This window comes from Bufo gargarizans, chromosome 9 (assembly GCF_014858855.1).
Source record: "Bufo gargarizans isolate SCDJY-AF-19 chromosome 9, ASM1485885v1, whole genome shotgun sequence".
Lineage (NCBI taxonomy): Eukaryota > Metazoa > Chordata > Amphibia > Anura > Bufonidae > Bufo > Bufo gargarizans.
The window spans coordinates 16,640,278-16,657,171 of NC_058088.1; the positions used below are offsets into that span (position 1 = coordinate 16,640,278).

At 42.8% G+C, this 16,894-nt stretch overlaps 1 protein-coding gene across 1 annotated transcript; it reads right to left on the reverse strand.

Annotated features, from left to right (window-relative positions):
• Nucleotides 1-1,481: 1,481 nt before the first annotated feature.
• LOC122919712 (olfactory receptor 6C1-like) lies at nt 1,482-15,923 on the reverse strand. Its single transcript, XM_044268895.1, has 2 exons — nt 15,880-15,923; nt 1,482-2,412 (listed from the first exon to the last, which is right to left on the reverse strand). The coding sequence occupies exons 1-2, from the start codon at nt 15,921-15,923 to the stop codon at nt 1,482-1,484; spliced, it is 975 nt and encodes a 324-aa protein (XP_044124830.1).
• Nucleotides 15,924-16,894: the final 971 nt, after the last annotated feature.

A 16,894-nucleotide genomic window follows, 5' to 3' on the forward strand; every position in this document is an offset into this window, starting at 1 on the left:
CTCCACACTATGTCACCTTGCCACTCTGTGGTCTCCTCATGCTGTTGCCACCTCCACACTATGTCACCTTGCCACTCTGTGGTCTCCTCATGCTGCTGTCACCTCCACACTATGTCACCTTGCCACTCTGTGGTCTTCTGATGCTGCTGCCACCTCCACACTATGTCACCTTGCCACTCTGTGGTCTCCTCATGCAGCTGCCACCTCCACACTATGTCACCTTGCCACTCTGTGGTGTTATGATGCTGCCACCACCTCCAGACTCTGTCATTGAGCCACTCTGTGGTCTCCTCATGCTGCTTCCACCTCACAACTATGTCATAGGGCCACTGTGTGGACTTCTCATGTTATTCCCACCCTTCCTACTTCATGACTGGGGCACTATTTTGCCTTTTGGCCTGGCTGACATCATCATTTATTTGACCCTTCTTCTGATCTGTCAGAAGGAAGGAAAAATGAGATGCACAATGGATCCTGTCTGTGTAGCAGCTGTAAGGCATGCAAATATTCCATTCACGTGTCATCTCTGTTTTAGATCCACTATCCATATCCCTACACTATCTCTAACATGTCCCTGAACTGCTCAATAGTAATATTTTGTAAATAAAGGCTTTCCTAATCACCGTCCCTAGCACCTGTAACATCTCTCCCTGCAAATTCCGCTTTGTGACTAATCAAATTTTTCCAAATTCCACTTTGTCAACTTAGATTCACTCAACACTAATAAACACAGCAACAACTACACTGTATGTATTCTCTTTCCCCTCCTTCTTTCTCGGCTGCAAGGACTCGACTATCATAGGGTTCCTACAGCATAGGAAAGTGTTACTACTCTTAACAACTAACTAGTTTTTGATCCAGGTCCTTTTATTATAAAGGGAAACAATCAGGTCCCAACTTTGGCACCCAGACCAAATGTAAAAAACTCCCTGAAGTAGATCACAGATAAAAGACAGACCATAAATGGACTCCAGCATTGCAGACTGGCACACTCCTAGTCAGGATCTGGAATCCGCTGTAGAAAGTCCCCAGGTCGCAATCCTCAAATTACTTGTAAGACAATGCTTTCGGCTGTTGCAGCGTCGTATGTAAATCCTCAAAGTACTCTTATATTGGTGGTTGTAGCCATGAGGCAGTAGGAACCAAGCCTTGTCACGGTGTCGTCTTTCAAGTCAGTCCCTACACAGAGCAGGTGTTGTTGTCATCTTGTGGTGCTACGCCAAATCAGTGAAGGGACCCTCTTGAAAGAAGCTCTCATAAAATAGGGAGAAACTCTATATATTTGATCGACATATATATAAAGTACATTGTGTTCATATTTATACATTTTTCATAGCGGCGATCAGCGCATGGCATGTGGCTGTGTGGTTCATGTCTTTTTCTTTACAGTTTGCCAGTTTAGTTTTCTAAGTCAGTCAACACCTTTAATAGCACTGAATTATGTTTGCATTTGAAGTTGTAGACCACCATAATATTCATATTCATTTAATTGGACCTTTGCTCTTGTTCAAAGCTCTTTTCACATCTTCATTCTTGAGGCTGTAGATGATTGGGTTGAGCAGTGGGACAGCGGCCGTGTTAAATAGAGCAAAAAGTTTCTTGGATTCCAAGGTGCTACTAAGGTTTGGGGTCAGATATTGGCTGAATAGTGTTGTGTATAGTAATATGACCACCGTGAGGTGTGAGGAACATGTGTAGAAGGCTTTCAGTCTTCCAGAACTGGAACGTATCTTTAGAATGGCATGTATTATAAATATATATGACACAAATGTTAGGAGAAATGGCGTCAGGATTATGGGAAATAGTCCTTCTATGAAGAAGAGCATTTCAACTACAGTGGTGTCTTCACAAGAAATCCTTATCACAGGGATTATGTCACAGAAGAAGTGGTTGATCTCAATAGAGGAATAACAAGAGAAACTATATACCATCCCAACGGGAGGAAGATTTTGTAAAAAAGCCAAAATCAAACAGGCTGCAGCCAATGTTCCACATGTTCCAGTATTCATAACGTGGTGGTATTGTAAAGGTTTACAGATGGCCACATAGCGGTCATAACTCATGGCTGTCAATATTGACAACTCAAGACCTCCTAATGATCCAAACATGTACATCTGGGTCATACAAGCAAAAAAAGAAACCCTTTTATCCCCAGAGATGTAATTTGTAAGGATTTTATGCAAGGAAACTGTAGAACAACAGATATCTACTATAGACAAGTTGCCAAGGAAGAGGTACATGGGAGTATGGAGATGAGGTTCCTTACAAGCAATGAGAATGGTCAGGTTACCACATATGGTGATGAGATAACTCAGGAGAACCAGAAGGAAGATTAGAAGCTGCAAGTGAGGGTCATCAGATATCCCCTTAATGATGAAAAATGTTATTGATGTCTGGTTTCTTTGCAAGTATCTGAAAAAGAAATGGCATCAGTATAAATACTGTAATATACACCTATTTCTCTTTTTTTCTGGTCAATATGCATGGTTTTGATTAATAAACAGCATCTAAAACATCTAAAAGCACAGCATTTTGAAAATTAGCAAATTTCAAAATCTACTTTTTTCTGCTTTCCAAATTTTCATAAAATATTTTCAATGGTGGTTTAATTGTCTATATGTTAGAAATCCACCAAAAATCTCAAAAACTACAACCCTCAGAATGCCCAAAATAGTATTTTAAATTTTCATAAACCTTTAGGTTTACAGGGATTATAGTTTAAATTTTTTTTCTGTAATACAATTATTGTTAACAGAGAAACAAAACGTAATATTATAACCCTGGTTCGATTTTCTATGGCCCTAGTGTGCTACTGGACTGAAATGCTGTCCTCCAAAATTGAAGGGGTTGTGTCACTTAAGATAATTGCATTTATCATGTAGAAAAAGATAATATAAGGCACTTACTAATGTATTGTGATTGCCCATATTGCCTCCTTTGCTGGCTAGATGAATGTTTATATTACATTTTACACTGCTTGTTTCCATGGTTACAACAGCCATGCAATCCTGCAGCAGTGGTCGTGCTTTCACACTGTAAGAAAAAGTGTTGGACTATACACACTCCCACAGTCCTGGCCATTAGAGAGTCCTGAGCTTGTTTCCCATAGTGTGCAAGCACGACCACTGCTGCTGGATTGCAGGATGTTCATAACCATGGAAACAAGCAGTGTATAATGTGATGAAAACATGTATCCAGCCAGCAAAAGAAGGAATATGGACGATCACAATACATTGGTAAGTGCCTTGTATTAACTTTCTCTACATAATAAATGCTATTTGCTGAAGGGAGCACCTTGTGGATTTTATAACCTCCTTTTTATTTTGACATTTTTATGGCACCATTTTGGGTTTGTAGAGGCCTTTAGGTACCGAAAGAAAAGAAGCATCCCACAGATGCCATTTTTAAAACAATATATTTTACAAACGTACCTGTCCGGGCTCCAGCAGTGATATCTCCAGCTTTGGCCCGACCACACCAGGAGTGAAGCCACGCTCCCTGGTAATGTGACAGCATCCTTAGCAACAGGATCCAATGCACTGTTGTGATCCTGTGACTCGGTCGCTATTTAAACCCCTTCCTGGCCAGATACCAGTGCCAGTGATAGTCCTGTATAGGCTTACTAGCTAGGTTCCTGTTTCTTGGATTCATTTGGATTATTTGTGTCTCTGACCTCAGCTTGTATGTTGATGACTCTTTGTCTTACATGGTTTGTACTGTATATTCTGTCTGGTTCTGATATTGGCTTGTCTTTTGACTACTATCTCTGTCTCTCGTTGTTGTACTGTGCTGTCCTCCTGGTTCTAAACCACTTTTGTACGACTATCCCTTTGTGTTTTGTCTTTTGGTCTCTGTCTGTCTCTGTACCTTAGTAGCATAGGGACCATCGACCAGTTGCGGTCTTGCTACCTAGAGCTCGTACGGCAAGGAGATAGGGAAGGCTGTCAGGGCTCACTGTCCATGTCTGTCCCTATCTTCAAGCGTTACAATACCCCTCAAGGAATTTTGGTAATCTAAGTGTGTTGTGATGTTTTTTAATGGATTTTTTTTAGCACTAGGCCATGAAAATATAAACCTATTACAGTATGTAGTTAGGAGAAGAATCACCCACAATTTGTTAAATAATTTTTCCCAAGTACAGTAATCCTAAACTGCCAGGTAGGCTCATGGAAGTTCTCAGAAGGGAAGGCTGGCCATTTGGCTTTTGTAGAGCAGATGTTGCTACTTTGGAAACCCGACAAAAGTAGCCCCATTTTGTAAACTACGTCCCTCTAGGCAGTTATTTGGGGTTTTATAATTTAGGATTTAAGAATGTAATTCTCAGTGAAAGACTCAGAGTGAAAACTACATATTTCACACAACTTTGCCATTTCAGTGCTTAATATGTTGTGTCCAGCTTGCGTAACCAGAGACATAAACCCCATAGTCAGATGTTATAATCTGCTATAATCTGCTGATTGTGCACATGGCAGGGCTTTTTTGGAACATGGAATCTCTTAAAATGGTTGCCCTTACAGAACCTTTGAGATACTGTTACATTAAAAACCTTGATAAATGACCCCATTTTAGAATCTGCAGCCTAAATGCATTCATCTAGAGGTATAGTGAGCAAATTAACCCAAGTGTTTTCCAGAATTCAATGTGCAATGGATAGCGTTGAGTAACTGGAGCAAAATTAGGATTTTACACAAATGGTGTTCAAGAGCGGATACTTACTTTAAGGTTAGCATCAATAAACATATCTAAATAATTTTTTCATATCATTTGAGAAAAAGAACATTTTTCCTCCCCAAATAATAAAATTACCATCATCCATATTTATTGGACTAATCAATTACCGGTATTTAGCTACACCAATGATGAGTATGATATATAGGACCTTACAAGAAGGTGTAAGCCATGTCCTCTACTTACACAGGTCTTCTCTACTCTCATTCCTTGATAATATTCTATTATACTGTGGAAATAAGGATATTTGGATTTATCTGGATCCCCACTGTCTCTTCTGTAGCTGCAGCCACTGATCACATATAACCCACTGCTCTTATTTTTCTGCAATGTAGCCTTTCCAACATATGTGGTAATTAATCCCAGTAGTTTACGCCTGAAGTCCTCACATGAAATCCTTAAATGGCAATTAAGGAACAGTTACATATAATGTTAGCTATATTTGTGTCTCATAATGGAGAGGTACAGTAGGTGTCTATCCTCTTGGGTGTGTAACATTAAACCAAAGGAAACTATCCATAAATTATCATTTTGTGGCCATTCCTATGTTGTAAAATCATGACATATCACTAGGATCAGTGGGGGTCTGACCAATGGGATCTCTACCGATCTTAGAAATGTAGTCTCCTGTGTTCTCCAGGTTTCTGAGGGAACTGTAGTCGCCCATTACTGGGCCGTGAAAGGTGTGTGGCTATTAGAGATGAACGAATTGAAGTTGGCGAAGTGGAGTTCGATCCGAATTTCAGGAAAAATTAGATTTGCACCGAATTCACATTTCCACTGGCTAAAATGGCTGCAGCAAGTGTGAGTATATGGAGCAAGGAACTCTAGGAAGGCGGGATCACCCATAATGCCATGCATGCTCCTAATCAGCAGCCAGCCAGCCCTGTGATGTCATAGCCCTTTAAATAGTCTCAGCCGTCTTGGATTTTGCCATTTTCCAGTGTACTTAGTGCAGGGAGAGAAGTCAGCAGGTGCTAGGGACAGTGCTAGGAAAGACTTAATTGTGCTAAAAAAACGATTTAGAAGTGCAGGGAAATATTATTTATGGTGTAGGGAAAGGATAGGGAGGAATCATTCCACAGTATTTATGTAGAACAGGGTTCAGTAGGGGAGGTTACAGCCTGGGTAATAGGAACAATCCTCTTACACCTTGCTGCACTGACTGGGGATCCAAATTTCCATTATACAGCTCTGTAATTCCAGCAAACCCTTCTTGTTATTGGGGTGCAAGTGCTGTTTGATACAGCCATTAACAGGGGTTATTACAAGGAAATATTTCTATGTCTTATTTGCCCTTGTGCGGTGCAGTTATATGTCCTAAAGCATTTTTTGGCTTGTATTAGTGGGAAAAAAAGGGCTTATTAGCCGTTGTGTGGTGAAGTGAGAAAATTACACCCCATTTTGTCGTGTATCAATGACAAAAGAAAAATATATTTTGCTTTTCAGCGGTGCAGTTATATGTTCTATAGCCCTTTTTGTCATGCATTAGTGGCAAAAGTAAAATACTTTATATTTGCTGTTCAGCGGTACAGTTATATGTTCCAAACCCTTTTTTGCCGTGTATTAGTGCCAAAATAATAATATATATGCCGTTCAGTGGTTCAGTTATATGTTCTAAAGCCTTCTGTGGCGTGTATAAGTGGGAAAAAATAAGGGCCTATTTGCCATTTAGCGGTGCAGTTATATGTTCAAAAGCCCTTTTTGTTGTGTATTAGTAAGGGGGAAAAAATAATTTCCTTTTTATTTATTTATTTGATCTAACAGTATGTCAGACAGAGAAGTGCCAGGCCCTGCACAGGGGAGTGGCAGAGGCCTAAATGTTTCTGACGCAGGCAGAGGTCGCAGCAGAGTAAGGGGCCGTGGCACAAGGGGTTACTTCGAGAGGCCTGAGCTCCCAGTGTCAGCTAGCGGTCGTGTCTTGACCAGCAACTCAGCGGTTCTTGAATGGTTGACTCGATCTTCTACTTCGTTGCAAGTGACATTAGACACCCCCCAGCCAAGAGTCGGTGAGTTCATCAGACACAACACAACCGTTAGGTGGCATGGCCCAGGAGCAGGCCCTGTGCCCTCGCCTGTTCTCAACCTACCTCTTTCCTTTTCTGTTCCCTCAGCCAGAGAAGTATTGTATGCTGTAGGCTCAGCTCCACTATACAGTGAGGATGAGCTACTAGATGTAGAGGAGACATCTGCCACTTCCTCCACTAGGCGGGCAAGTAGTGATGAGAAGAGTGGCATGGGAGAATTTTTTTAAAAATTTGCTCATCTCTAGTGGCTATCCAAATATGCATGTAAATTAATGTTTCTGGTAGAAATATGGACGTTTTGAAATGTTTCCAACTGGGTAAATAAGTGACAACCCAAAAATTTAAAACAAGACCAAAGGCAACAATCAACCAGAACTGATTGTTTTAGTAACTTAAAGACCCTTTACACTGCCGGATGTTCGGGCAGATTATCGCTATCCAGTGTATCTACGAATGCTCATTAGCAACTGGTGTAAAGGCGCTGCCAATTACCTGATGAACGAGCAAAATGCTCATGATCGGATAATAGGATTGTTTGTGAGGACATATAAATCATAGATTGGAAAGAGCAATGATATTAGCAATCACTCCTCCCCATACTGTGGAGGAAATTGCTGCATGTAATAGCTGCAGTCTCCTTCACTGATGAGCAGGCGACTGTCACAAAGGAACGCTTCCTTCCCGACAATCGTCTGCTTCATCTGGCCATGTGAGGCTACTTTCACATTAGCAGCAGCCTTCTCCAGCAAGCTGTTCCGACGAGTGAACAGCCTGCAGAATCTGTGGTGCCACTATTGCACGTGTGCCGCCAGATGTCCACTGAGGCCCCATTAACTATACTGGGGGCGGACTGGAGGTCCGGTCGCAGCACGACAAACATGCCGAGAGGCAGCCAGAATAAAACTATGACATGTGAAAGCTGCCGCTAATGTGAAAATAGCCTAAAGAGGCCATTAATGTTAATTGTTCATAAGATCTTCATTGTTGGCTAATCACTTTTTGTTAGAAGGGTCCCGGATAACCTCCTAAATTGCAATGTGTGGGATAACATGGCATCATGCTTCCAAGTTCCTTGCAGAACCTCCACAGGAGATACAAAGAATTACAGAGTTCCAGTTTGGCTGTCTGTATAATTCATGGAGGTATGGGTCCTTCACAGGTCCTTCATAGTTTTCTATGCATTGTGGGAAAGTTCCTGGGGCATATTGGTCTTGTTCCTGTTCACAGATGAGTAGCAGCCATCTTACTTCAGTGTGAGAAGCCCCATTCTACGACTTGTTTTCTACCTTAGTTCAGTACCAACAGCCTATTTCGAGCATAGTCGGTAAGGGCACTATCTATGTGTCATAATCCTGTGATTTATGTTTGCTGTATCGGAGAGCACATTGTCAGCTCGCATTATTGCCTCATGTTATACTGTGTATAACAGATTATCTGTATCCTATGCACTGTTCAGTTTGATATATCCTGTAGTTTCACCTTTCTTGTCACAATCTACTAGCAATTAAGGAAAATTTTACAGCTTTACAGCTTTTTTCTTAAGGAGACAGGGGGTGTAGCTGTGATACTGCTACTAGAGTACTCTTATAAATAGTGATATGAGTATCTTGTAATGGTGCCACCATTAATAGTTCAACCAGTTTGACCTCTATTAATAATGCCACCCCTGCTTCCTCCATTAATAGTGCTATCATTGGGTCCTCTACTAATAGCAACCAGCGTATCCTCCCTTAATATTGTCATAGTAATACACACAGTAGAAATAGTGCCACCAGAGTACTCTCATTTACTATCGCCACCAGTGTATTAAAAGTTCCCCCAGTGTACCTCCCTTTAACCCCTTAAGGACCAGGCTCATTTTCACCTTCAGGACCAGGCCATTTTTTGCAAACCTGACCAGTGTCACTTTAAGTGCTCATAACTTTAAAACGCTTCGACTTACCCAGGCCGTTCTGAGATTGTTTTTTCGTCACATATTGTACTTCATGACACTGCTAAAATTGGGTCAAAAAAGTTAATTTTTTTGCATAAAAAAATACATTTTTTACCAAAAATTTTGAAAAATTAGCAAATTTCAAAGTTTCAGTTTCTCTACTTCTGTAATACATAGTAATACCCCCAAAAATTGTGATGACTTTACATTCCCCATATGTCTACTTCATGTTTGTAGCATTTTGGGAATGATATTTTATTTTTTGGGGATGTTACAAGGCTTAGAAGTTTAGAAGCAAATTTTGAAATTTTTGAGAAATCTTCAAAATCCCACTTTTTATGGACTAGTTCAGGTTTGCAGTCATATTGTGAGGCTTAGATAGTAGAAACCTCCCAAAAATGACCCCATTCTAGAAACTACACCCCTCAAGGTATTCAAAACTGTTTTTTCAAACTTTATTAACCCTTTAGGTCTTCCACAAGAGTTGATGGCAGATGGAGAAACAATTTTGAAATTTCTATTTTTTGGAAAATTTTCCAATATAATCAATTTTTTCCAGGAGTAAAACAAGGGTTAACTGCCAAACAACACTCAAAATGGGTTGCCCTGATTCTGTAGTTTGCAGAAACACCCCATATGTGGTCGTAAACTACTGTTTGGCCGAACGGTAGCACATAGAAGGAGGGGAACACCATATGGGTTTTGGAAGGCAGATTTTGCAGGACTGGTTTTGTTTATACCATGTCCCATTTGAAGCCCCCTGTTGCACCCCTAGAATAGAAATTTCAAAAAAGTGACTCCATCTAAGAAAGTACACCCCTCAAGGTATTCAAAACTGGGTTTACAAACTTTGTTAACCCTTTAGGTGTTCCACAAGAGTTAATGGCAGATGGAGAAACAATTTAGAAATTTCAATTTTTTGGAAAATTTTCCAATATAATCAATTTTTTCCAGGAGTAAAACAAGGGTTAACTGCCAAACAACACTCAAAATGGGTTGCCCTGATTCTGTAGTTTGCAAAAACACCCCATATGTGGTCGTAAACTACTGTTTGGCCGAACGGTAGCACATAGAAGGAGGGGAACACCATATGAGTTTTGGAAGGCAGATTTTGCAGGACTGGTTTTGTTTATACCATGTCCCATTTGAAGCCCCCTGTTGCACCCCTAGAATAGAAATTTCAAAAAAGTGACTCCATCTAAGAAAGTACACCCCTCAAGGTATTCAAAACTGGGTTTACAAACTTTGTTAACCCTTTAGCTGTTCCACAAGAGTTAATGGCAGATGGAGAAACAATTTAGAAATTTCTATTTTTTGGAAAATTTTCCAATATAATCAGTTTTTTCCAGGAGTAAAACAAGGGTTAACTGCCAAACAAAACTCAAAATGGGTTGCCCTGATTCTGTAGTTTGCAAAAACACCCCAAATGTGGTCGTAAACTACTGTTTGGCTAAACGGCAGGACATAGAAGAAGGGGAACGCCATACGGTTTTTGGAAGGCAGATTTTGCTGGACTGGTTTATTTACACCATGTACCCTTTCAAGCCCCCTGATGCACCCCTAGAGTAGAAACTCCATAAAAGTGACCCCATCTAGGAAACTACGGGATAAGGTGGTTGTTGTTTTGGGAAAATTTTTGGGGTAAATTAGATTTTTGGTTGCTCTATATTACTCTTTTTTGAGGCAATGTAACAAAAAAATTTAATTCTAAAATTGTTTCTACATTCGCTATTTAGTTTTGTGGAACACCTAAAGGGTTAACATAGTTTGTAAAGTAATTTTTGAATACCTTGAGGGGTGTAGTTTCTTAGATGGGGTCACTTTTTTGGAGTTTCTAGTCTAGGCTACATCAGGGGGGGCTTCTAATGGGACATGGTGTAAAAAAAAAAAACTGTCCATCAAAATCTGCCTTCCAGAAACCGTATGGAGTTCCCTTCGTTCTATGCCCTGCCGTGCGGCTATATAGCCATTTACGACCACATATGGGGTGTTTCTGCAAACTACAGAATTGGGGCAATAAATGTTTAGTTTTGTTTGGCTGTTAACCCTTGCTTTATTACCGGCAAAATGGATTTAAATTTAAATTTTGCCCAAAAATAGGTGTTTTGGCACCGTTTTTATTTTATATTTTTAACACCGTTCATCCGAGGCGTTTGGTAAAAAGTTATTTTTATAGCGACGACTTTTACGCACGCGACGATGCCCAATATGTATGGCTCTCAGACTTTGGAGACACTAAGCAGGCATCCTAAAACTGCGGCCCTCCAGATGTTGTAAAACTACAATTCCCACCATGCCCTGATGATGGCTGTAGGTTGTCTGGGCATGCTGGGAGTTATAGTTTTACAACATCTGGAGGGCCGCAGTTTGAGGATGCCTGCACTAAAACTAATATTTTTTGGGGAAAGAAAAATTGTTTTCGTGTCTCCAAAGTCTGAGAGCCATAGTGTTTTATGTTCTCTAGTGAACTGTTGGGGATTATAAAAATTTAGTACTCCATGGAAGTGTGATACTCCCTGAAGCAATCGATAATGCAGAGGCCCGGATGATCGGGGCACGTGTCACATTGAGTTGTGGTGTCCTTCTGTATCCCCCTCTTGTGACACACTCTGCACTTTTTTTGGGTTCGTCCCTTCTTTCCAGTATGGGGGACCACACCTGGAAAGTGTTGGCCAGGGACGATCCGGGCGCCTCCAGTTCCCGAGGTACTCCGGCCTGCTCTTTCCCGGTCCGAAAAGATCAGGTCTTTGAGGACTGCCTCATAGAATTGGAGGAATGTCCCTGTGCTGCCAGCGCTTCGGGATAGTACAAAAGAGTTGTACATGGCAACCTGCACCATGTAGACCGCAACTTTTTTGTACCATGCCCGGGTTTTGCGCATGGCGTTATATGGCGTGAGGACTTGATCAGAGAGATCAACTCCTCCCATATACCGATTGTAGTCGACGATACAATCGGGCTTGAGGACCGTTGCCGCGGTACCTCGCACAGGGACTGGGGTGGTGCTGTTACCGTGGATTGTGGACAGCATAAGGACATCCCTCTTGTCCTTATACCTGACCAGCAACAGGTTTCCACTGGTAAGTGCACGGGTCTCACCCCTGGGGATAGGTACCTGGAGGGGGTAGGCAGGGAGGCCGCGTTGATTTTTCCGCACGGTCCCACAAGCGAACGTGGATCTGGCGGCAAGGGACCTGAACAAGGGAATGCTGGTATAAAAGTTGTCCACGTACAAGTGGTAACCCTTATCCAGCAGTGGGTACATAAGGTCCCACACGAGTTTCCCGGTAACACCCAGAGTGGGGGGACATTCTGGTGGTTGAATCCGGGAATCTCGCCCCTCGTACACACGAAATTTGTAAGTGTACCCTGAGGTACTCTCACAAATTTTGTATAGCTTCACGCCATACCTCGCCCGCTTTGTGGGAATGTATTGGCGGAAACTGAGTCTCCCCTTGAACGCAACGAGAGACTCATCAACCGCGACCTCCCTTCCAGGTACGTAGGCCTGCTGAAATGTGGCCCCAAAGTGATCGATGACCGGCCGTATCTTGTACAGCCGGTCATAGGCAGGATCACCTCGGGGTGGACATGCTGCATTATCGGAATAATGCAGACATTTCCGGATGGCCTCAAACCGGTGACGTGTCATGACCATACTGTACAGTGGGGTCTGGTACAGGACGTCCCCACTCCAGTATTGCCTGACACTGGGTTTTTGGACTAGACCCATATGCAGCACGAGGCCCCAAAATGTCCTCATCTCGGCTGCACTGACCGGAGTCCAGCCACCGGGTCTAGCCAAAACTGAGCCTGGGTTTTGAGCGACGAACTGTTGGGCGTACAGATTCGTCTGCTCCACCATCAAATTCACCAGTGGGTTACTGAAAAAAAAACTAAAAAAGTCTATTTCAGTAAACCCCACTGTGGGAATCTGGATTCCAGGATTGCCAGCGAAATCCGGAATCTCAGGCTCAAAGTCCACTGGGGGACACCAGCTAAGTTCATCGGCAGGGGGCTCCGGTGAACTTATTTGGTGGGCCGGGAAACCAGTACGAACCCCAGGGCGGCTCGTACTAGGGTGGGCCACAGGATCCCTAGCATGTGTGGCCCCTGGCTCCGCCTGGCGGCGTCTCCGCTGCCTTGGTGGCTCATCGTCATCCGATGATGATGAGGAGGATGCGGATGACAAAAGGAACGTGGGGTCATCCTCATCCTCACTGGGGCTCTCAGAGTCGGAGGCAATCTGGGCATATGCCTCCTCGGCCGAGAACACCCGGCGGGCCATGGGTGTGTGTGTGTGCGTGTGTATGTGCGTGCGTGTAAACCTTTATTCTATGTGCGTGTGTGTGGGGGCACGGGTGTTCACGTACTAAAAAGTCCAGGCAAAAAAAATGGGCAAGTGTTAGGAAAAAAAAAAAAAAAAAAAGTTCAAACTTGCTGATCAGCGGTTCAACGCTGATCAGCGGTCGGTGGGGTGGTGGGGCGGGCGATGCGCTAACAGTGGACAGACGCTAAAAAGTGCCGGCCAGTCAGCGCACGCAGAAAAAAAAAAAAAAAGTGGTGGTGGGGGAAGGGTCTGGTGGTGGGGGGAGGGGGTTGGTGGGTAGGGGGGGGGGCTGGTGGTGGTGGGGGGGCTGGTGGTGGGGGGGATGCGGGGGGGCAAGTGGCAGGGGGGGTCTGGGGTCTGAAAGTTGAAAAAAAAAAGTTTGGAATAAATGTGCTTTTTTTTTTTTTTTTTTTTTTCTAACTTTTCCCTTCTTTCCCTGCCTAAAGGTGCCTCTCCCTCACTGACCCTAACCTACCTGGGTGGCGATGGGTGCAGGAGGGTGATGGATGCCGATTTAGGGGGACACAGGAGCTGGTGCTGGACGATGCTGCACGGTCAGGGTGCTGGACAGGAAGAGGAGGGGAGAGAGGAGCGCAGGAAGTTTGAATCTCGCGCCTCTCTCCCCTGCACCAATCAGCACCCTGGACAGCGGCGTTCAGCACCAGGGCCAGCTCCGCCTCTGCAAATCCTCGGACTGCGATTGGTGGTGTAAAATTACGCCACCGATCGCAGTCTTTTTCCGGTTCATCGGGTCACAGGACACCCGAATGGACCGGAAACGCAGAAAACCGCAGGTCTGAATTGACCTGCGGTTTTCTACGATCGCCGATACGGGGGGGTCCAATGACCCCCCCCTGCGTTGTTATGGGATGCCGGCTGAATGATTTCTGCCGAAATCCCGTTTCGATTAACCCCCGCGGCGCCGGAATTCAGATTTTAAGTCAGGACGTACCGGTACGTCCTCGGTCCTTAAGGACTCGGGAAATAGGGCGTACCGGTACGTCCTCGGTCCTTAAGGGGTTAATAATGCCACCAGAGTTCCCTACTGGAATAGTAGATCAGAGTACCCTCCTTTAATAGTTTCAACACTGTATCCTCTATTAATACTACCATCTAGTGATGAGCGGCAGGGGTCATATTCGAATTTGCGATATTTCGCGAATATTTCGTAGAATATTCATCGAATATTCGCAAATTCAAATATTCGTTATGTTCTACGATTTTTTTTACTAGAAAAATCGGCAAGGTAATGATTGTGTAATATGCGAATTTTCATAATTTGAATTTTCGTATTCAAATTTTTTATTGCAAATTTTTCAACTTACAACTATTAGACAAAGAAGATTATAGCACTATATTAGCTAAATTGCTCTATATTAGATTTTTTTCTTCGAATATTCGCTATTTTGCTATAACTTTGTTTTTTCGAATATTCGTAATATTCTAAAACAAGAATATATAGCAATATAGCGAATATTCAAAAAAAACTAATATAGGGCAAAATTCGCAAACACTACTACTCCTAAAGTCAAGTATATTCTTATTGGCCCACAAGCTAGAAGCAGGGAGGGATCATGTGTACTGATAAAAAAAAAAAAAAATCGGAAAAAAATATAAAATAAATAATTTGAATATTCGAAATTACGAATATATATAACTATATTTGAAATATTCCCGAATTTTCGAAGTACCTATATTTGCAATAAAAATTCGAAATTCGAATATTCGTGATCAACACTACTACCATCAGTATATCCTCCATTCATAGCAACAGAAGCCGCCTGTGTGCCTTCCACAATTTGCGGAACGGAATGGGAGGCCCATTGTAGAAATGCCTATTCTTATCCGCAAAACGGACAAGAATAGGACATGCTTTATTTTTTCCGGGGCCTTGGAACGGAGAAAAAACTGCGGCTCGGATGCGGACCATAACTACTGTCGTGTGCATGAGGCCTAAGTGTGCGCTTTATCAATAGAACCATCAGAGTGCTCTCCATTAGTATTGCCACTAGAGTACCCTCCATTAAATCCTTAGCACTCCATGACAGGTTTCATGATGTACAGTTACGGCAGACGCACCACCCAGACATAATATAGCCTCACCCCATGACAAGATCACAAGACATGACATTCAAATTGAATAGATTTTTATTAAATTAATTAAAAAGTCCCCAAATCTAGGGCAAATTTTCACTCAAGTGCGTTTCTCCCATTCTTATTCATAATACATTCATAAAAAGTACATTTAAAATATGGGGAACCATCCCACGCTATAATACTACATAGTCACACATAGTAATACCTGACTACAATTACACCTGAGCACAGATATTGGACCTGTCAAATTCTCTGTTCGTCCTGGGTATATCCACCCTTTCAATTCCAAAAAAGTCTAAACTTTGGAGATTGCCATCATGTTGATCTGTTAAGTGTTTGGCGGATATACTGGACTTTCTCTCTATGAATCCTAAATGCGCTGCTATTCTGGTTTTCAGTTTGCAATTTGTACATCCAATGTAGTATAATAAAAAATTTAAATTTATTATACTACATTTATATATATATAATTTAATTATATACAGGAGTCCAATGTGTCCCTGGAGTCCATGGCAAAGAGGTTTTGCGATAGGGGGTACCCGAAACAACTATTGGAACAACACATGGTCAGGGCACGTGGTTTTGATAGAGATACTCTGCTGTCCCAGCTTAAGACCGTACAGAAAACAGCTAGGATTCCTTTTGTATCTATCTATAATGAACTTAGCTCATCTATCAATAAGGTCATTAGGAAGCACTGGGGTCTCCTTGGGACTTGTTTCAAGGAGATACCAGAGTTTCAGTGTCCACCGCTATTTTCTTACCGTCGTTCAAGAAATCTCCGTGACCAGTTGGTCAAGGCCGACATTGGCTCCAAGGGGCCATCCAGACAGACTGCACTTACGCAGCCAGGCTTGGGGTGTTTCCCCTGCCTGGGGTGCGTCAATTGCAGGTACATCCGGAAGGGAAAAACATTCATTCATCCCCTCACGGGTGAACCCCATAATATTCTGTTTCATTTGACTTGCAACTCCAGCTACGTTATTTATGTACTTTCCTGTCCGTGCAATCTACTCTATGTGGGTGAGACGACGACAGATCTCAAGACCCGCCTGAACAACCATCGCTTGAGTATCCGGAAGAAACGCCTTGATCTACCGGTCTCTAAGCATTTTTCTGAGGCTGGGCACAGGGAAGGTGATCTGAAAGTTTGGATCATCGACCATGTGCCGCAGCCCAGACGTGGCGGGGATAGGTCTAGGATACTTAAGCGTAGGGAACTAGGTTGGATCCATAGGCTCAATAGCCTCAGACCAAATGGATTAAACGTAGAATTCAACTTTGGGGAGGTTGTGTGAGGGCTGGCTTGCCCCCAGTGTCTAGCAGGTTGTGTTGCGATGTCTTCTGTGCACACACTGAGAGTATGTACTCATTTTGATTTCTCCTTTTTTTCTTCTCTTCACAGTTCACTTGCACCCATTATTCTGAGGGATGGAATTTACGGATGAAGCGGAAGCATTGTTCTACACGGCAGGGTGATACTGCCAACAACTATGCGGTTCTTTTTGAGAAAGGTTTTTTTTAAACTATGTTGTTTCACATATATAATTTTTTCATTGGACGCGGTGTGCGTTGGGGGATTATTTTGGGCCATTATGGTGCAGGTGCTATTTTTTCTATCCCCATTACAGATTTGCTCCCTGAGACACCTGGGGACCTGCTGGAGGAGAGCCCTCTTGGATATGAGCGCAACCAGACAGCTTTGATCAACACAGTCCTCCACATCGTGGTTTCTATGATGCTGGTGGGCTGTGGTCAATACACAGTATGTAGACGATC